This window comes from Thunnus thynnus, chromosome 20 (assembly GCF_963924715.1).
Source record: "Thunnus thynnus chromosome 20, fThuThy2.1, whole genome shotgun sequence".
Taxonomy (NCBI): domain Eukaryota; kingdom Metazoa; phylum Chordata; class Actinopteri; order Scombriformes; family Scombridae; genus Thunnus; species Thunnus thynnus.
Genome location: NC_089536.1, coordinates 11,055,772 through 11,076,799, shown reverse-complemented (window position 1 = coordinate 11,076,799; position 21,028 = coordinate 11,055,772). Strand labels below are relative to the sequence as shown.

General features: G+C 38.9%; 3 protein-coding genes across 4 annotated transcripts; all 3 read left to right on the top strand.

Moving 5' to 3' along the window:
* Nucleotides 1-122: 122 nt before the first annotated feature.
* acadsb (acyl-CoA dehydrogenase short/branched chain) lies at nt 123-4,927 on the top strand. Its single transcript, XM_067575616.1, has 11 exons — nt 123-281; nt 639-801; nt 893-993; nt 1,099-1,305; nt 1,535-1,705; nt 2,025-2,150; nt 2,238-2,330; nt 2,960-3,049; nt 3,171-3,308; nt 3,482-3,581; nt 4,090-4,927. Exons 1-11 carry the CDS (start codon nt 249-251, stop codon nt 4,164-4,166), a joined length of 1,299 nt encoding a protein of 432 aa, XP_067431717.1. The 5' UTR covers nt 123-248; the 3' UTR covers nt 4,167-4,927.
* A 2,859-nt stretch (nt 4,928-7,786) lies between these two features.
* Nucleotides 7,787-10,122, top strand: hmx3b (H6 family homeobox 3b). Its single transcript, XM_067576074.1, has 2 exons — nt 7,787-8,419; nt 8,757-10,122. Exons 1-2 carry the CDS (start codon nt 8,140-8,142, stop codon nt 9,347-9,349), a joined length of 873 nt encoding a protein of 290 aa, XP_067432175.1. The 5' UTR covers nt 7,787-8,139; the 3' UTR covers nt 9,350-10,122.
* Nucleotides 10,123-11,211: 1,089 nt separating this feature from the next.
* On the top strand, nt 11,212-17,908 carry bub3 (BUB3 mitotic checkpoint protein). Of its 2 annotated transcripts, XM_067576225.1 has the most exons (8): nt 11,213-11,379; nt 12,550-12,744; nt 12,840-12,909; nt 13,063-13,214; nt 13,828-13,986; nt 14,195-14,372; nt 15,110-15,326; nt 17,650-17,908. In XM_067576225.1, exons 2-8 carry the CDS (start codon nt 12,550-12,552, stop codon nt 17,657-17,659), a joined length of 981 nt encoding a protein of 326 aa, XP_067432326.1. In that variant the 5' UTR covers nt 11,213-11,379; the 3' UTR covers nt 17,660-17,908. The 2 variants fall into 2 exon arrangements, with proteins under 2 accessions (XP_067432327.1, XP_067432326.1); XM_067576226.1 differs by having other exon boundaries at nt 11,212-11,379; nt 15,110-17,908.
* Nucleotides 17,909-21,028: the final 3,120 nt, after the last annotated feature.

Below are 21,028 nucleotides of genomic sequence, written 5' to 3'. Positions count from 1 at the left end.
TAGAAACTAGTCTCAACAACGCTTCCCAATCAACAGATATTTTTTCTGCAGTGTCCAGAGTTCGTACCTTTCATGTAATCATCATATGGTAACTGTCTATTATTAAGTATAAAAAAGTCAAATATTCATAATAAACATGCCTTTGCATTCCATACACAGCAATGGAATATCTAACGCGTAAACGGGGTACCTGAAGGCAACGTCACCCCTCAGCTGAATGCACGCATGTAAACATTTTGTAACAAATCATGGCTTCTCCGTTGTTTAGGACTTTCTCAAAGGTGAGACCGACTATTATGACCATTGATATTTACATGTGCAGGTTTTCTGCATTCATTTTTTCTATTTTTATTATTTTCCCCTGTATCAATCGTTCACTCTTGAATTACGTAACATGGCTGGGTTTTGTAACGTAACGTTACCAGCTAACTGACGGCTAACGCTAGCTTTAGAGCACAAACGAACTTATTTCATTACAGACTAGCCAGTAGCAACTCAGTCTTAAAAGAAACGTCTAAATGATCACAACATTAGTGGTGAAAAGTGGCTAACATGAGTGACCTGCGCTGTTATTCAGTTGTGCATTTACCCAAACAGGTATATTGATATATATCTACTTTTGCCTATTGTGTTTTCAGTCTTGCAGACAGATCTCTCGACAATGGGGTGCATGCCAGGCTGGATGGAGGAGCAGGTCCACCAAATCTGCCCCACATGTGTCCTCAGAGCAGGCGGCTGGGGTGGTCGCCTTCCCTCCCCTGCAGACATATTCAGAGGAGGAGAGCATGATGAGGGAAGCAGGTGAGCAGGGAAAACCAGGTCCATGTTGCTGCTGAAAACTGGAGATTAAAAAAGCTTTAAAACACTAATCATATGTCTTGCTTTTCGACAGTTAAAAAGTATGCACAAGAGCGCATCGCCCCATTTGTGTCAAAGATGGATGAAAATTCTGTCATGGACGAGGAAGTGATAAAATCTCTCTTTGAACAGGGTGTAAGGGACATTTTTTTGCTACACATCTAATAGTAAATGAAAAGATGTTAAAAATCTGTCAGTGACTTCTTTCTATCCAGTGACTCTGATCTTGAAATTTTACAGCTCATGGGAATTGAGATTGACCCAGAATACGGTGGCACTGGCTCTACATTCTTCTCCTCCATTCTGGTCATTGAGGAACTGGCGAAGGTGGACCCCTCTGTGGCTGTGCTCTGTGACATCCAGAACACACTGATCAACACACTGGTTTCCAATCTGGGTACGCCGGAACAGAAAGAGCAGTACCTCAGCCGACTGTCAACTGACATGGTGAGAAATTTTACATTCTGCCTCTCAGTGAGCACTCCAGGGTGTGGTATGAAAACACTACATTGTCATTGGTGGGTCAATTCAAAAATTCTCTCGTTGTACTCGTAGATTGAGGCCTAAAAGATGTTTTGAGATTGTCAAACTACATGTACATCAAGCATATTTTGCACTGCATTTTCTGGAATGTTTTCCTGCTCATTCTTATATGTTTGTGTCATGTCACACATAGATTGGTAGCTTTTGCCTTTCTGAGGCAGCGTCGGGGAGTGACGCCTTTGCTCTGAAGACACGTGCTGAAAAACACAAGGACTATTATGTCATCAATGGAGCCAAGTTGTGGATCAGTAATGCAGAGCATGCAGGTGTATTCCTGGTGATGGCCAATGTAGACCCCTCCGCTGTGAGTAACTGCTCATGTTTCTACACTTCCTGTTGTCCACCAAAAAGTAATGCACAATTTAATAATAATCTCATTTAACATCCTGTCATCCAGTTTAGAGCTTGTAGTATCTCACTCCAATGAAATTTAGCTGTTAAACAAAAGAATAAATGCAATCCAATTCAACAACATGGCAAATTACAAGATTATAGTCATAGATTTGAATCAAAATTTTTCTAATTCAGTCCTAACAAAATCTATAGACATTGATACTTTTGGTACTTTAGTGTGTTCTCCTTCACTGTACAAACATTACATCAAACTCATGTGTGATCGACAGGGATACAGAGGCATCACCTGCTTCATTGTAGACCGGGACACGGAGGGACTTGAGATTTGCAAGAAGGAGAACAAGCTCGGCCTGCGCGCTTCCTCCACCTGCCCGCTCAACTTTGACAATGTCAAGGTACTAACAAACACTCTGATTTGTTCCAGACTTCTGTGAAAGACAAACATCATGTGGCTTTTACTAACTTTCTGCTCTCCATCGTAGGTACCAGAGCAGAATATTTTGGGACACATCGGTCATGGGTATAAGTATGCCATCGGAATGTTGAACGAAGGCAGGATTGGTATCGCTGCTCAGGTATTTTTAAAGCTTCTCTTTTAGATAAATAGTGTTCTTAAAGGCATGTTATGCAGGATTGGTCAGCATTCAAATTTGGCCCCTCCTTCCTGGCTCAATGACACCAGAGCGAGAGCAGTGGTAGTCAAGCCGTGAATCAAATAAATAAAACATTATTTTCTGATTGTTTCACGGCGATCGTGTTCTAAAGCACAAATAAACAAGCCAACAGCTTCGCACAACCCTGCGGGAAGGTGCTCAAACAGACACACAGACAGCAGAGGAGAGAAGCAGCGATGTAACCTGGTCACTACATTATGAGTCCCAACTTTACACCGTGCACGCTGTCATTAGCAGGGGGCTACACACCCACTACCCAAAGGTTGATGCCCAGAAACATCCCAAATACAGCAAAATAATAAGAAAATACAGGCAAAGGGCAGGGTCTCCCTAGATATATCCACCACCACACACTTCTAGTCGGTCATAAAGGATGATTGAGAGGGATTATTTTTGTATGGGTCTATACATTGTTTTTTTCAGAAAATCCTGCATCATATGCCTTTAAAGCATGCTAAAGGTGCTCTATTTAAGATTAAAAACTGTAAAATTAATATTTTAAGCATGCTTGCTGTGTCTCTGTGTTTCAGATGGTGGGGCTGGCACAGGGTTGCTTTGACCAGACTATTCCTTACACAAAACAGAGGGTGCAGTTTGGAAAACGTATCTTTGACTTCCAGGTAAAGACCCAAAAAGATTTCTTTCACTTTAGATAACATGTTTGTAGTTGATGACATTACTCTGGAGGCCAACATATTGTTCAATGAGTTTTTATGTTGTTATGGTACTTATGTGTTCTAGGGCATGCAGCACCAAATAGCCCACGTAGCAACACAGATTGAAGCTGCTCGGCTGCTGACGTACAACGCTGCTCGTCTGAAAGAAGCTGGCAGACCTTTCATTAAGGAGGCCTGCATGGCTAAATACTTCGCTGCAGAGGTGAGTTTCCTGATTCACTGAATTGAGTTAAATACAAGGATGTTTTGCTGATTGTAACGGTTCTGCTGTATTTTTGCCAACGACACTCCTGTGAAAAAGAGATTTTCAATCTAAGTTAAGCATTTTTCTGGTTAAATAAAAGTTGTATATCTGTTTTGTTTTATTTTCCTCAGGTTGCAACCTTAACCACATCTAAATGCATCGAATGGATGGGTGGAGTGGGCTTCACCAAAGACTACCCCATAGAGAAATACTACAGAGACTGTAAAATTGGTGAGCATGACCACAGAAATATACTTGGACTCAGCAGTACTAGAAAATATGTTTGTTAGATTGTTGTCAGGATTAGAGGTGGTTTTGGTAACTGTGACTACAATGTGGAGAGGACACAGCTCATGAGAGCCGCAGGAAGGTCGGGTGTAGTTGTTTGTGATTGGACCAGAGTGGGGCGGAGAGAAGGGCTGATAGCAGCGGCTGTAATCGGACTCTGCAGGAATTCCCCTGTCTGACCCCTCCCTCCGGAGTGTCATTATACCAACACACAGCTAAGGAAGCTGCCAGGGCAAAATGTCACTTTTCCTTTCATCACCTCCATTTCGGCTCCCTAGTTCCTCAGCTGGAGCACCGGCACAACTGAGCTACATAATAAGCCAGTTGTTCCCTTGTCTCCTGATAGTGAAAGCCGTAGATTCATGTTCTGTGCAGTGGAATTTGACAAAATTGACCTTGTTTTTTTACAACAGGAATTCATTCTAATGCTGTGTTTTGTCTCCTTGCGCAGGCACCATTTATGAGGGCACGACAAATATCCAGCTCACTACTATGGCCAAGTTCATTGATAAGGAATATGACAGCTGAAAGCCATGTGACTGGAGCCTGATAGATTGCACAACGCTGTATTACACTCCGCATTTTCTTTTTTTTCAAATGACTTTGGTTGGATTAATGTAGCAGCAGTGCATTACTGTAGACCTGCTGTTATGTTTTTAGAGGTTTGTTGCAGATGTTTGCCCTGAATATTACCAACTTGTACTCTTGTAAACTACAGTGCTTCATTATGTTGCTCCTTCTCATTTCTGATGTTACTGATGTTGTGGTTATACTTGTTCAGCTTTAGAGTTAAAGTTGATCTGGTTTAACGATGCTTTTTACTTTCCGTTTGCTTTCTAAGAGACTTTTCCAAAAACCCAGGATTCAGATGGTCAAATGTAGATTTACACTACTTGCTTCATGTTCATACATGTCTTCTCCGCCCGCTTATCAATCATGTACAAATAACATATCTTAGCATTTGTGCTTTGATACATCATTTCAATATTAAAGTGTTACTTTCAGTATGAGAATGCATTTTTGAAAGATGTTGATTGGGAATTTTCTTTGAATGTTTCAGTGCCTTCAAAAGGTTTGTAATGACTGAGATCAATAACTTAATAGTATTTTTTTCTGTGTACAATACCTCAAAACAGCAGATTGTAATGGTTCACTCATTAATATGATCTATAAATACTGTACAGTTCCTTCTTGGGAAAATATGTGAAAAAATAATTCACATCACAACAAAATATTTGTAAAATCTGTCAATAACTTCAACAATATCAATAAATGTGAAGTATACTGTAGTAACTGACTGGTCATCTTACTTTGATATGACTGACTGTATGCAGGTTAATATCAGGTTCTGTCACTAGATGGCAGCATTCTCCTGAGATACAACAGCACCTGGAGTCATTGCAGCTACTCAACTGAGAGCAGCAGTCAATTACCATATCTCATAACAGCCTGTCACCTCTAATGATATTTTATATCAATTTAATTATGCGGGTGCTTCAGATGAAAAGAGACTTGCATAATTGACTCACTGATAATTTTTCAGGTGAGATTGATTAAATTTCCGCGGCCTGTAAAACACGAGCAGTATAAAATGAGGTCTATTGTTTTATACAGACAAGCTGTGTCCAAGTATACAGACCACTAATATAAGCATTACCCATGACGACCACTTAAAAAAAAAATGAGCATGAGCCATGTTTAACAAAAGTACAGTCACGGATCAATGACAATATTTGACAATATTTATTAACAAGGATGGAAAAGTAGAATTCAGAAGTGCTGGAGTGGTAGATATTGGTAGTATTGAAGCCATATATGGTGCAGTAAAACACAGCATTACAATACATTTAGATTCCCATGAAGGTAATGAATAACAAAGTTGTCATATACTTGAACAAGATTATGTCTTTCTTTTAATTAAACTGATTTATTTTAACAGGAGAAACAAAGCTTTCCCTCTGTTTCTGTTTCTTGTAAATTGGTCTATAAAGAACCTGACACGAATATAAAGAAAATACATTTTTTGGACTAAACATTAACTAAAAATGTCCATTTTACATTTTATTGATCATTCTAGTTGGTATAAAAAAACAAAATGTTATCAATTCTGTTTCTGTCATGGAAGAGAATTCCCCATAAGATTTTATGTTTTGATCATAAGATTTAATGTTTTTATACATTTATAATAAATATGCAGTGTCACCTGTTGGCACCAGATAAAACACAGCATTTATTGAGTGTATTAACATCTCCTATGAAATTAGATTCAGCTGAAATATGTCTTTTCCTCATGAAAATCTTTAGTCATCATTGTATGTTTGTGAGATTTTTGTCAGACAAAGAATAACCAACATACCTTCTCATCACCATTGCATCCTGTAAAAGCAGCCTATTTGTATTTTAGTGGTAGAAGATACGTGAGTATCAATTATATGTAATGTAATTACATATAACCTCTATATTTTAAACCTTGCCCTGGTTCTGATCTGAGTTATACAGATAATGTTGGTGCCTGCTTAGGAGCGATAGGGTGAAAATTAAGCGTAAGAGAACAGAGAGAGAGAACCAAATAATATTAATAAGATCAGCTCCACATTTGCCCAGACATTTCCAAATCACTTAAACGACAAAACTGAAAAGGGGAAACTGGGGCATGCGTTTGCATCATTGATTGAGTGCACTTTGTTTTCCCCTCTGATCCACTCTGACTTGTTCTAGCCCCTGTTTAATCAACATAATCTGATGAAAACACAGCTATCTGCTTTACACTTTGCATTGGCAAATGCAGCTCCACTGGCCTCTTTCTCCGCCCCCATCTTAAACACAGCTATGAGACCTCTAATTATGCAGGGATTCAAGTAGCTTTTCACAAAACACAGTGTTGTCCTTTAGAGCTGGAGGGTGCTCCATGAGCTAAAAGGACAGGCTGCATATTTGTAGGTTGAGCAAATTCAATTTATTTGATTAGTTCTCTGCATAACCTTCAAATCTGGTTTAAATGATGAATCTTAAATTTTGCCCATGTTGTGTTTTATGTGCATTTGCTATATTTCTTCTGATCACTGATAAGTCTGAGCCATGTTTCCCCCCCACAGGTCGCATTTGCCCAAAGTGACAGACATATTTTTTGTGTTTGCTTTAGGGCTTTAAAAGTGACAGATTTATCATGTCTTGATACAAAGCACATTGCAGAGGCCAGCTGTTTAACTCAAGTAGCATAACATCATTCATCATACCTCTCCATAATGCAGCCTCACTTATTCATTCTTCCTTCAGCCTTACCCAAAAAAGCACTGTGACGGCTTATAAATGTGAAGGCTATCTCCCTCCTGCCCATTACCTCCTATTTATCATCTAATCTGATCGCACTTGATCATATAAATGTCTCATTACACATAAAAATATAATCTGTTGCATCCAAGCACCAGTGTTATTATACAAGACTCATGTCATCCTCATGCATTAGATCACCTGCTGTCGGTGTGGGTTTACATGCTTTTGAACAAAGCCGATGTGAAAAGCCTTTATCACAATGGTAAGCATTCAATTTCTGCCTGCAGCACGTCCTGACTAATAAAATTACACCGAGGTCAATGAGCTCTGGCCCCGGTGAAATTTACAGTGCTTTCCTGTTGCACTCAGGTGGAACAGAGGATATTTGAAATAAAAGATGAATGACAGGTTGATCCTCAGCAGGTTGCAGTGTTCAACACAAGCAACGTCAAAAAAAGAGTGAATCAAGAAAGTGTATTTTATCTACTGTATTCTTGTGCTATAAGAAATTAATATGATACTGTTTCATGTGTCAGTTTCTCCTATTTCTTTTATTAATTCAGGCTACAATAGGTTACTGTATATATTGATGTGTCTTGTTCTCTTTATTTGTCAAAAACAACAAAGTGGCCTCTTTCTGTGTTTTATATGTTTTCAGTGGCTTCAAGTGCGTGCGTAAAATCTATGCGCAATTTGCGCAATATTTGTGCCAAAGCCCACCAGTTTAGCTCCACACTGAGGTGTGATAATCTCTGGACCATTTATTCAATTTACTGACAGGTGATTGCGGCTCGTGCACGCCCCAAAAACCTTGAAACAATTTTCTCTTTAATCTAATTGGATGATAAGTGGGTGCGTACTGCTGAACCTGAAGCCAAAACGCTTGCGCGGCCTTTTCTTTGGAGTCTGTTCTCGTCACAGCCCCTCGCGGTTTCATCTCAAATCTCATTTGCTATTGTACCTGCCCAATCGCAGAGACCGAGCGCGTTTTAACTCGGATGGCATTTTTTATTTCATCATTACATCAAGCTGGCGTAAGTTTGGCGCAGTGATCTCTCTGCTTTCACTCCGGTCATCATCAAGAGCTGGACGCAGCTTCGGGCGACTTTCAGGGTCTTTTTTTCTCTTTCTCTTGTATGATTTCATCACAGCCTGTGAGCGTTTTTTCAGGAGTTTTTTTTTTCTTTATAAATTTTTGATGGTGATTCTCATCGGACAGTAAGCGGTGATGGCAGACTCTGATGCGCAAGAGACTCGCCAACCTGCAAAAGACTCACCGTTCTCCATAAAGAACCTACTGAACATCGAAGACAAACCCACGAAGCCGAAAACTGTCCTCGCCTCATCTAAAGGAGTGTTTGAAGGCAGCCTCTTCTCTCGGCTCGGTGACTTATCTTTCCCTCGGTTTGAGTTGCCCACACAGAGAATTGGACTATCAGCGCAGTATTTGGAAAGAGCGTCTACCTGGTGGTACCCATACACACTCGGGACTCATCTGAGGACTGGAGGTAAATATTATTGACTCATCTAATTCTGCAGATAAAAATATTGTTGTGTTTTGCTTTCAAAAAATCAAAATAATGTTAAAGAAAGGGGCCTATAAGCATACAATTTCGTATCATGAGGGGGAAGATTTAAATGATTTTAAAAATAGCTTATATCATGAATTAATGTCAGTAAACACTATATTACGTATACATTAATGAAAAAGGAATAGCATAAAAATGTATATTTTACTAATGAAATATATATATCTAGATTTTCCCCCTAAAATACAGGTTATTGTCATTGCAGATCACTTTGTCTTAGTGAATCAAATTTAAAAACTGTATTTTTTTCGTGCAGGGTCTGAGAAGGCCAACCTGAGGGAACCCCTGCCGGTACATGACAGGCGCTCCCCTGATCTCCAAAAAAGTGACCAAGATGCCAAAGAGGAAAGCGCAGACGACGATATCGCGCTAGATGAAAGTGACGCAGAAGAACCAAAGAAAGACACAGACCAGGAGGACGACTGGAGGAGAAAAACGGACGATCTGGACTCCGACAAGAAGCCTTGCAGGAAGAAGAAGACGCGCACGGTGTTTTCCAGGAGTCAGGTCTTCCAGCTGGAGTCCACCTTCGACATCAAGCGCTACCTAAGCAGCTCGGAGAGAGCAGGCCTCGCCGCGTCACTGCACCTGACGGAGACACAGGTCAAAATCTGGTTTCAGAACCGGAGGAATAAGTGGAAAAGGCAGCTGGCCGCGGAGCTGGAGGCGGCCAACCTGAGCCATGCGGCGGCGCAGAGGATTGTGCGGGTTCCCATACTTTACCACGAGAACGGAGCCCCAGAATCGACCGGGGGTCCCGCTGGAAACTCACAGGGCAGCCAGTCCCTGCTGGCTTTTCCCCACCACATGTACTATTCCCACCCTGTCCCGCTGCTGAGGCCTGTTTAGCACCAACTGTCTTAATGTGTTGTACATATGTTTTTAAATGAGAGTGACCTTCATTGAAAAAATTACAATTTTGTATATTTTGTAGATTCAACGGACACAATGTTAGGTCATATTATTATTATTATTATTATTATTATTATTATTATTATTATTATTATTATTATTATTATTTGGTCATCCTTTATCCTGCTGAAGTGTCCTTGAGCAAGACACTTAGTCCCTTTACAGCTCCCATGTGTGTTGCAGGAGGGACAATTAAAAATTATTATTATTATTATTATTATTATTATTATTATTATTATTATTATTATTGATGGAATCGTTAAATGCTCAAAAGTGGGTGAATATATTTCAATGTATTCACTTCAAAAAAGAACATGTTTTGAACAGGGTTGACTGTCCATATGTATTTTAAAGGGACTTGTGTTAGTGTTTGTAGCTAAAACTGTGGATTTTAATATTTTGATATTTTCAAATATCGTGCAATACTGTTGGCTTCACGCTAGGCTACCAGCCTGTGGCATCTATATTTCACTTTTACAGAAAAAAAAAACCCATGTCCTAATCCTTTTCTCTTTGTAATAGTGAGGACAATCATGTGATCCTTGAAATAAATACCCCGAAAACTCTGCAGGTGACAGGCACTTGTTTCTAAGATGCAATGTTTTGCCAGTAATTTTGAAGCCATGAAAGAGCCAAAAATAGCCTCTGTTCTTGTGTTATGATTTTCCTCTGATATTATTGAATACTGTATGAATTCTGATGTTATATGATCTTACACTCAGTAAAGATTTTGTTCCAAAAAGAGATGTATCTATCCTCATGATCGTGATGTACACTGAAAAAAAAAATCATTCATTTGAGTCAAGCCATAAGATCTTGGTTTTTTTGTGAGGATGGTGAGATCTTTAAATATTTAAAACGAGGCAGTAAGGCACAGTGAGGGTCTGAAGAGATGTGGGTGCTCTCTAAAATAAGATATTAAAATTAGATCATTTCAATTTAGTTTATTAATGATGGTCATCGTTTTAAATATGATGACTTGAGAAATAGTGGGTTATAGCCTAATTGTAACCATCATTTGAGAAAACATTAGGCTATATTGGATTTTTGTTACGTTTTTAGGCCAATAGAAAATGTTTAGGCACAGCCTGTCTCTTGCTATAGGCCTATATTGTTTTGCCACATTATTTGTGCCTTCTTAAATAAGCGAGAATTAGGTACATGACAATAGGCATAACAATATTTAAAAACAATAGGCTATCCCCACAAAATTTCTCGATTAATCTGGCCACAATTAAATGACAAATTGATCTAGGAGCCTATTATTATTATTCATCCATTAAACGACATTGATAGCTGCATGGGTTAATTTCCTTTTTGTAGGCGTCGAGAAGATGACCTATGGCCTATAAGAAACTGTTATGCTAGTAGACTATTTGGGCAAAGTTCTTCTCAGACCACAAAGGTGAATAAGGACGGTTATATACAGATAAAATATACATTATAATAGTCTACAACAGTCTAATTAGCCATCGTGGATCTTTGCGGATATAGAATAATTAACTCAGCTAATATTCCTATTATTAGATTCACCTACTACGCTGCTTTATTGTCCTGTCTTAAATAAAAGACAGGACAAAAAGTACACTCAGACGCAGAAAATATATCCTGTGTGTGTGTGTGAGCGAGAGAGAGAGAGAGAGAGAGAGAGAGAGAGAGAGAGAGAGAGAGAGAGAGAGAGAGAGAGAGAGAGAAAACTGTCCTGGGTCACGTGATCTGCGCTGTGCCAACGGAAGATATACGTCAGGGTAAAAATCAGCCAATCACATTCCAGGCGGGAATTTGAACGTTCGTTTTATCCAATCAGCATCTTCTGGTCTAGAGCAACGACAGGCAGCGTTTGCAAGCGAGTTAGCTTCACGCGCCTCATTTGCTTTCTAGCATTTTCCACGTTGCTTTGTTTTGTGTTTTACCGTAAACAAAAGCATAATAACTAGTCTTGAAAGAGAAGAATCCCAACCGAAGCGGTAAGTGAAGTGGAACGGCCAATACCAGCGGCTCGTAGCTTACGTTATATTTACCGTTACAAGCTAGCGTTAGCAGACACCGGTGACAGCAGAAGTGGGCTTGGTGTAATTGCTGGATGTAAGTTAACGGAACAAATCGGATAGTCTGTGGGAATAAAGATCAAATGCAATCGTTAAACTACGAAGTAAAATCACTTTATCGCAACAGAAAACCGTATTATTTAGTTTAAGTGTTAGAAAGCTAAGTGCTCGGTGGGGCTAGTTAGCTAAATCCACAACCACTGTAACTGAGCTAGGCTAACAACAAGCAGGAACGCTATAGATACACCAGTATGCAGACTTCCAATTTCTTCAATAGATGTTTTTAGATAACGTTTGACATAATTGTATACAATACATGTTTTATAGCAGCTTTGTGCTCAGCGATTGATATCAGTTCATTTCCAGCAAGCCCAGCTGTATTAGTAACTCTAAATCTTAGTTATAAAACCAGCATTAAGTAGCAAATCAGAAAGGACTGACCTTAATTAGTTCAATTAAATGATCAAATTTTGTAAGTTAATAAAAAGTCAAGAAAGCCTTTTTTCTTCTCAGAACCACCAAGAGAAATCTCCAGTTGTTCAAAACATGATGCAAATGGCATTCACTGTGCTTTAGCTAAAAGCAAACCCTTCAAATCACAAATGAGTATATGCTGTTTTTAACCTAATTTTGTGAATGGAAAATGATGTATTGATCGGTCATATTTAGCAGTCAACAATCCTGTAGTTTATGGAAACCAATTTGTGGTAGCTGTGGTTCAATTTCAGCTGGCTGAGATGAAATTATATCACAAGTGAACATAATAACACTACTTGTAGGATCTTAACAGAATCCCATATAATGTCTCTGTAACATTTGCTATGTTTCTGAAGTTTAATCTAAATACATTTGTTTTGGCTGTGTCAGAATGGTGTTAATTAATCCTTTTTCTGAGGTCTAGTTTGTTCTTAAACTGGATTGCATAATACTGGAAGGTATTTATATTGTTGCAGCCACCTATGTATATTGTTATGTTGAAGTGTCATACATTGTGTCCAGTAAATATGCACGAATTAGGTGTTATTAAAGTAACCTTGGAGAGCCATATAGTCTCAATTCTTTACTTTATGATGTGTTACTTGTCTGCAGATGACAGGCTCAAATGAGTACAAGCTGAACCAGGGACCGGAGGACAGCATCTCTGCTGTCAAGTTCAGCCCCAGCACAGCTCAGTTCCTGCTGGTTTCCTCCTGGGACTGCACTGTCCGTCTCTATGATGTTGGAGGAAACACCATGAGGATGAAGTACCAGCACACAGCTCCAGTTCTTGACTGTGCTTTTTATGTATGTCATAGATTTTTATATTTGTCTAGGCTCCTTATTGTCATGTTATACCCTAGAAGTCTGATACATGCATTAATGTCACCTTTTACTTGCAGGACCCAACACATTCTTGGAGTGGAGGTTTAGATGCACAGTTAAAAACTCATGATTTGAACACAGACCAAGGTATGTCATGACACTGTGTCCCAACATCACCAAAAACCTATTAAGTTTCAGACAATAACCTCACTTGTACCTGTCAAATTTGGTCATAACTGTGAATTGAATGTGCTGCATGTGTTTATTCAAACGCTATTTTTTACACTCTCCTTTAAACAGATACAATAGTCGGGACACATGATGCCCCCATTCGTTGTGTGGAATACTGCCCAGAGGTTAATGTCATGGTAACGGGCAGCTGGGACAGATCAGTTCGGCTGTGGGATCCAAGGACGCCTTGCAACGCAGGCACCTTTACTCAGCCTGAGAAGGTAGAGTAATAGACACATCCATGCTTAAGAGACTGTTTGTAAAGAAAAAAAAAAGGTATTTAAGAAATGATTATAACTTGTCAGAATCATCTTTAATCACAAATAATTTTGTAAACATGCTAGATTTGATCACATGACTTTCATGCAGCAAAGCATAAATAGCCTACAGGGTTTCTCAGTATTTTATTTGTCCCAGTTTATTTCTAAACTTAAATGAGATGGTATTAAAATTGCCATGGTATGACATTTTTAGAGCTTCCTGCTTTATTAAATTGGTGTGTGTGTGTGTGTGTGTGTGTAGAGAGAGAGAAACAATGTTTAGATGGGACCTAACATGTTCAACATTATTTCTCAAGAACACTGGCACTGGTTCACAATGAGGTAGTCATTAAAGGTGCACTGTTTTCCAAAAAGCACCTACATTTAATCAGATACTTGTGTTACAAAATAATAATATAGACACTTTATATATTGTTGCATTTATTGTGAAAATGTTGTACACTGAACTATGGCAGAGACGCATGACTCCATGACATGTTTGTATCAAGTGAAGTTCATGGCATTACTAATGTTGCGTCTCTCTCTTGTCTCATTCTTGCTGTCTTTGTAACAGGTGTACACGCTGTCTGTGGCTGGAGATAGACTGATCGTTGGCACAGCTGGAAGACGAGTCCTGGTGTGGGATTTGAGAAACATGGGCTACGTACAGCAAAGAAGAGAGTCCAGTCTCAAGTATCAGACTCGCTGCATTAGAGCCTTCCCCAACAAACAGGTACTCTTTGAATTAGAGTTGACTTTTATTAGTTTAATCTGCAGTGTGAGCATGCACGACATGTACACAATCCTAATGAATGATACAGCCAGCCGTTAAAACTTGAAATATAATTTGCTCCTGATCGAGTATTGTGTTACTGACACAAATTCCTGTGTTAATGTGAAGACGTTGGTTTGTAACCTCATATTTTCTGTCTTGGCTGCAGGGCTACGTCTTGAGTTCAATTGAGGGACGTGTAGCTGTGGAGTACCTGGACCCAAGCCAGGAGGTTCAGAAGAAGAAGTACGCCTTCAAGTGCCACAGGCTGAAGGAAGAGGGAATTGAGCATGTTTACCCTGTCAATGCCATCTCGTTTCACAGTGTTCATAACACCTTTGCCACAGGTATGAATGGCTGCTTAGTACTTAACAAATATAGGTTTCTGAAAAGTTTATTTACAAATCAAGAATTTATTAATTTATTTTGTTGTACATTTTTATTTGTTTCTGTAATTAGGGCTGGGCAATATGGCCAAAAATGTTATCATGATAAGAAATTTTCTGTAGTTACAAATTACAGATGTCCCCTAAAGGCCTCACATGCAGACTAGCGGTAGACACTGCAATTCACTGATGTTCTATAAACGCCTCATATGCAGGCTACTGCTACTGGTAGCATTTTTGCTGTTCTCAACCCAGTTAATTTACTATACTCTTAATTACAGCGGCTAATTATCAGCTGTACATTTAAACTTACACTTGAGCTGCTCAAGCACTGATAGCTCTCCCATTCTTTTAACGACTTTTTCGCTAATCCCACAGTTGTTAACATGCTGTTCAGATCTCCTAGTCACTTAGCAATGAGCAATAGCATAGCAGGCTTCTCTCTCTCCCTCAGTTTAATTATATTGAACATTTGTAATATTTCTATAAAAGAAAATTATATCTAGGTAATTATTGTTATCGTTTATCGCCTAGCCTTATTAGTAATTGTTTGTTTTTTATAAAGCTCATAGATTTTTCTATGACCTTTAGGTGCTGCCAAGGTTGCATATGGAACTGCTAGTTATTATAGATCTGTATCTCAGCAGTAACACACTCTAAATCTTTTGAGTTTGACCTTGAGCCTCTCCTTCTACCAGGTGGCTCAGACGGCTTTGTGAACATCTGGGATCCTTTCAACAAGAAACGCCTTTGTCAGTTCCATCGGTACCCAACCAGCATCGCCTCACTGGCTTTCAATAACGATGGCACCATGCTCGCCATCGCCTCCTCCTACATGCACGAGAAGGGAGACATCAGCCACCCAGAGGACGCCATCTTCATCCGCCAAGTCACAGATGCCGAGACCAAGCCCAAGTGAGTCTCCCTCAGCCCTGTGGTCCTCAGTATGACGGTTTGCTACACTCGGAATCTGTGAGCAGCTGTATTTACAAGGAGCACGTCCAGCTGCAGCATATGCTGATCTGTATCTCTGTCCTCCCACTTTTCAATATCCGACAGTTGAAAGATAGACAGATGAGAACTTGAAAATCTTCCCACCCATCTATGCCATTGTGAATATACACTCGCTACAATGGCCTTATAATAAATACTGCCTTTGTGAAACTTGAAATGTTAAATCTTTGTTGACACCGAGTCTGTCAGGTGTTAAATTTTGAGGTTGTTTTGTGGTATTGTTGTATTGGCTTGTGTTATATTGAACCATGTTTTTGATTATTTTGTTTCTCCTTTATGTATGAGGGTGGACAAAATATTAAAAACACTGTTTAATAAACAATTTTAGGTCTGCAATTTTAAAAGATAGGTTCAAATGTTTTAATTTGGTCTTAAACACATTCACAAGGCCATATGTACTAGGGCTGCTCGATTATGGCAAAATTCATAATCACGATTATTTTGGTCAATATTGAGATCACGATTGTTTAACACAATTACTCATTGACTCAAAGAACAGAAACACTTCCATTTTATTAAATGTATCAATCCACATTGACTCTGAGTCTCATGGAGACCCCCTGTGTTTGTTTTTTGTTTTTTTTTTTTACACTGAGTCTGTTTCTTTCCAGTTTCATAAAGTGTAATTTGCACAGGCAGCTGTTTAAATCACACAAATATCCTGCTGTATATGTGTTTTGAGCTTATTACCAGCATCTACATTGATTGATCAAGGCTCCCACTCTGTCTGTGAGCTCACCTGTTTCACTACAGGCAGATTCCCCTCACTCGCTACAGTGGGTTGGCAGGGAAATATAATCAATGGATCAATAAATATAAACACCATCAATTTCTTTCTGTGGAGCCAACATGAAACTATTTTGGTTCAGTAAATTTCTGCTGTCAGTCAGTCTGGTGGAGGCGGGTTGTCTGGCCGGGAGGAGCAAAAGCGCATCGCTGTAAAGGAAAGGGCTGCGCTGGATTTATAACACAAGACAAAACGAGAGCATCATCGTGAAACAGAATGCGGCACAATAATCGTTTTATCTCGATGATCTTGTTTTTATAATCGTTGAAACCAAAATGGTAATTGAAAAAAAATTTTGATTAATCGCCCAGCCCTAATATGTACAGTACATTGACTTTGGCTTTGCTTGCTGTAATCATTCCTCATTATCACATCTCTTCCTAGTGTGCATCCAATATAAGTGATTGGGGGCAAAATTCACTTTTTGTTCTGTGCAAAACTGTATTCAAAAGTCTTACTAAAGCAAATATGACAATTTAACCATCTGAGTTAAGTTTAATCAAGTGTATATCTTCCAACGAAAGTTAGTCTTTTTAGAACAAAACTTCCTGTTTGTGTTTCCCTGGACTCTTATTTCCATGCTGAGGGAGAACGAGGATTTAAAGTAATATCAATTGTTTTGCTTTTATTAAGAGATTTTGATATGTTTTTGATTTGATGAATTGCTGTCGAGTGAAGAGTCCAGGTGGAAACTGAACAAGGACAGAACTAGCAAAAATGTTTTCTCTGAACCTGTAACATCATCAAAAAGTGAGTATATGTATACAGTATGTGTTAAGAAATATTTGACTCAACACATGGAAATGGACGTCTTGGCCTGGATATGTAGGTGCAACAACACTAGAAAATCCAGTTTGTTGGTCAAACTGTTTCTTTCTCAGAAGGACTTGTGGGCAATTGACTGATGCGTTTCCAATGTTATTTTGTTGAAAACACAAGGGTTGTTTTTTTATTTGTTATTGTAATGTCAACATGAAATTGCTCCCACCTATGTCACAAAAAGCTACTTTGATGTAAATGCCATCTCTCTGTTGTTGATTGATTGATTGAAGTATAAAAAACATTTTTTAGCAGATTTCTTTGTGTCAAAAATATAAATATTTGCTAGGGTATTTCTGAGTGTTCACAAAATATGGAAAACAAGTTTGCACTCGCATAAGTGACATCAAGTAGCAACAAAAAAAAAGGCCATCATTCATAGTGAAACCTAGAAACCAGTGTTTTCTGGAGTCTTTCACTTCATCAAAAGTAATTTACTCCACCTCAGTTTGACCCCACTTTATTGGCACAACAGTGGATAAATTGGCTTAGATTTTTTTTTCTGAAGAACAGTATGAAATAGGCTAGTAGTCCATGAATGGGATATCGTTTGCCTCCATGCATTGATTCAGTGATTGCTCCTGAGTTGATTGATTCTCTCCTATTTTTGGTTTACAGGTCAACCTAAATCCACCTTTGTATGGTTCCCTCTGCGTATGAAGCCTTAATCACATTTGGGTTATCTGCTGGCATCCAGTGTACCATTACTAAATTGCTACCTGTCATTTTCTCCCATTTCAATAGTTTGTTTTCTTTCTTGTAAGTAATGTCTGTTCATTTTTTCTCTCTCTCTTCTGGTTCTTGTTAAATATTTCATTGTTTCATGTATGTTTGGACAAGCAACTTTGTTTTTCATGAATAAAACTGTTTATACACATCTTTTTTGCTTCATCATTTTGGAGTCACCAAACATTGTCGCTGTCCTTGTTTCAGTCTTAATATTGATAAGTTTGACAACTGCAGCATAATAAAATCTCTAATTCTGACCTACAGAATAACTTCAGCTCACACATCAACAATTTTCATATGTACTACCTGCAAAAGAAAACCTGAGAAATGTTAGGAATGTGTCGGGGCAAAAGAGGTTGTTCTCTTGATGATGTGTTGAGGGAAAGCGATGAGCCACTCGTCTTGCCGAGGGCTCCACTTGCCCTCAGACGGTGACCTGTGCTGATAGACATCAGAGGTCTGCGGCCTAAACCAGATCTTGCTTTATTACTGGTGAAAATTGGCGGAAAACCACTAAAAACTGGATGACTCGCTTGCATCTGGCAGTCCGGGAAAGCTAAAAGGTTCACACTGAAATAAAATGATCATGAAGCTCATTTCTAGATTTCCCTTATTTTTAATGGTGCATTATCAGTTGAGTAGCCTGGGTGGTAAAATCTGGTTTGTCAGGACTGGAGTACACTGTAGGCCTGAGTGCTAGCCATCTGCATGGTTTTACTGTGCTGTGGGTTTGTTTTTTTTAACTCATTTGTAAATATATATATATATATGACAAAGAAAAAATCTAAGTATGAAAGAGTAATACAGAAAAACTAATTTTATAGATGAAGGATGACAGCAGAGATGTTTGAGTTGGATATACAGTACTTTTTTCATCCTTATCGATGAATTTATCTGCTGCTGTTCTGCAAGTTGTTACACTGGTGAGAGTCAGATGCAACGCAGACCTTTTTAATGCAGTATTCAGCGTTACATGAATGGGAACAGTAAGCACAGCAGTGCCCTGCAAAAGTCTAAGTGGTGTCTCTTTTCCCCCCAGTTCAGATTTTCAGTTGCATCTAATACAATTTCTGAAGCCCTTCAGCCAAAGCAGCAGAGAAGATATAGATGTCAATTATTCTATTTAAGAGCTCCATTTTTTTCTAATGGCTCTATCTGCTTCTGCAGTATCCTGGAAATGATTAGTCCAGTTTGGTTAAATGATGTAACTAATTCCCATGATTGTCGATAATGAGTCCGTCTTTGACATTGGATTATGATTGCAGCTTAATATGAAATGGCATTCATTTTCAGACGTAATTACTGCCCATGAAGCAGACAGAGAATGGCCGGGGGTTTGTTGTTTGGGCTGCAGCGAATTACCTTGTTTCCTGTCATCTTTGGCTTCCGCTAAATTGGAAAATCGAGTTCTTTGAGTGTGCATTAGAGCTGTTAAGGTTTTCTTGTCTGTATTGAATATCTGTTTTACAGGGAAAAGTAATTTAGCAGCTAATCTGGCAGGTGCATTAAAGCATTTAGCATTTTTGTGACCTCAACGGTTTGCAGTAGATTTAAAAATTTTTGAGTTACAAATGTAGCTCTCTCTTATTCAGTAGATTTATCAAGATCTGTAATTCACCAAATTGCAGCAGATAAATCTGTTGCATTATCTATCAGGATCTTCCTCCAAGCCTGTTTCCACAGGGCTCTCTCCAGGGTTTTTTTTTTTTGTTCCTTCAGCAAAGGCCCAGTTAACCACATCTGTGGTTGTGTGGCCAGGCTCTGGTTTCCAACCACTGAAGTGTTGCAGACAGTTTGGCTCTACATGAAACCATTACATGACAATTAAAATGGGTGATTGTGCTGCAACAGCCTGTCAGGTGCATTTAACCCAACCACAAAAGGCTCTTATGTTCACTCAAGAGGGCACAGATGACCTTCAAGCAGACACCTTATCTCTCAAGACCGGTTTCTAATATTATATCAAGCTGATGATACCAGCCTTCGTGAGCTGTGTAGAAATGGGGAAATCACATGACGCATCAGGAAAATATTGACAGCATTCTGTATTATGGTCTGTCTCCTGTTTCATTGCCACATACTGCAGACCAGAGATCAAGACACAGTGACACCAATGCTGTTTCTTCTTCCTTTAACAAAGTCAATTCATGATGCCATGTCATAAAACTGAGGAAATTCAGTTTAATAAGCATACAGCATCATTATTTAATCTTACTTTCCATAATTACACACCAAAACTGAATTGTTTCATTACAAGGCCTTTCAGCCATGTTGGGGCACGCATCCATTGGTGACAGCACTTCAGCAGCTCTTTGTGATAATGATCATGATGGACGTGTTTTCAAGATTTTTGGGTACTTTTCTAGTAAGGCATACTTTATAAAGGGTTTTTAACTTAGAACTTATGGCTTTATCCGTTGTTGGAGCTTTGTTGGTCCGTAATAAGCCATTAATCTGGACATGTTTTGGGTTGCCAGGTTGCAGTTTATAGCAGTGAACACACATGTGGCTGGTACAAATCCTCTTCCAGCATACGTTGCTATTTTTAACTCCTTACAAAGACCCTTCCAGTGGACCAATCAACCACTTCTGGAAAATAGCTGCAGATCACCTTGACCAAAATCCAATAATAATAACTTACATCTACTACTGCCGACTGGATGGATTATTGTAGAGGACCCTTTTGTTAATATTGGGTTGTACAGGGTTTCCTGCACAACTCAACAATACCTTACCTCTGCTATTCTGAGGAAATTCATATATTTTTATGGAACATCACTAACATACTTTACATTTGAGGAAAAAAAAGAGAAGTCCTACTTCATAGACCAAAAGCCATTTATTTAATGAGCGTGTCTGTTTAGGCCATCCCCTGGTCTGTCACCTACAAACTAAACTGAACACAAGACGAGATGCATCAGGATCACCACCTATTTCCTTATTATAACCTGTTGAAGGTTTCTTACTCTTTGTCAAGTATGCACTTATAAAATTGGATAACTTGTGAAAAAATATATTTTGGTCCTGGTGCTCTGGAAGGAAGGTAAGTGGTCGAAGGCTCCATTGGTAAATTAAAGAACAGGCTGGAACTCAAAAGTTGCCTTTATTAATACTTTAATTGCTGATCCATCAAGCATTGCATTAGTGCCATTAACATACAATATGTTAAAATGAATGTATTATTAGTGTACGCAGGTGCATAATTTAAAACAGCATCCTGTTGTTCTTTCACGAGATGAAAACCTACAGTTGAACACAGCCACCAGAT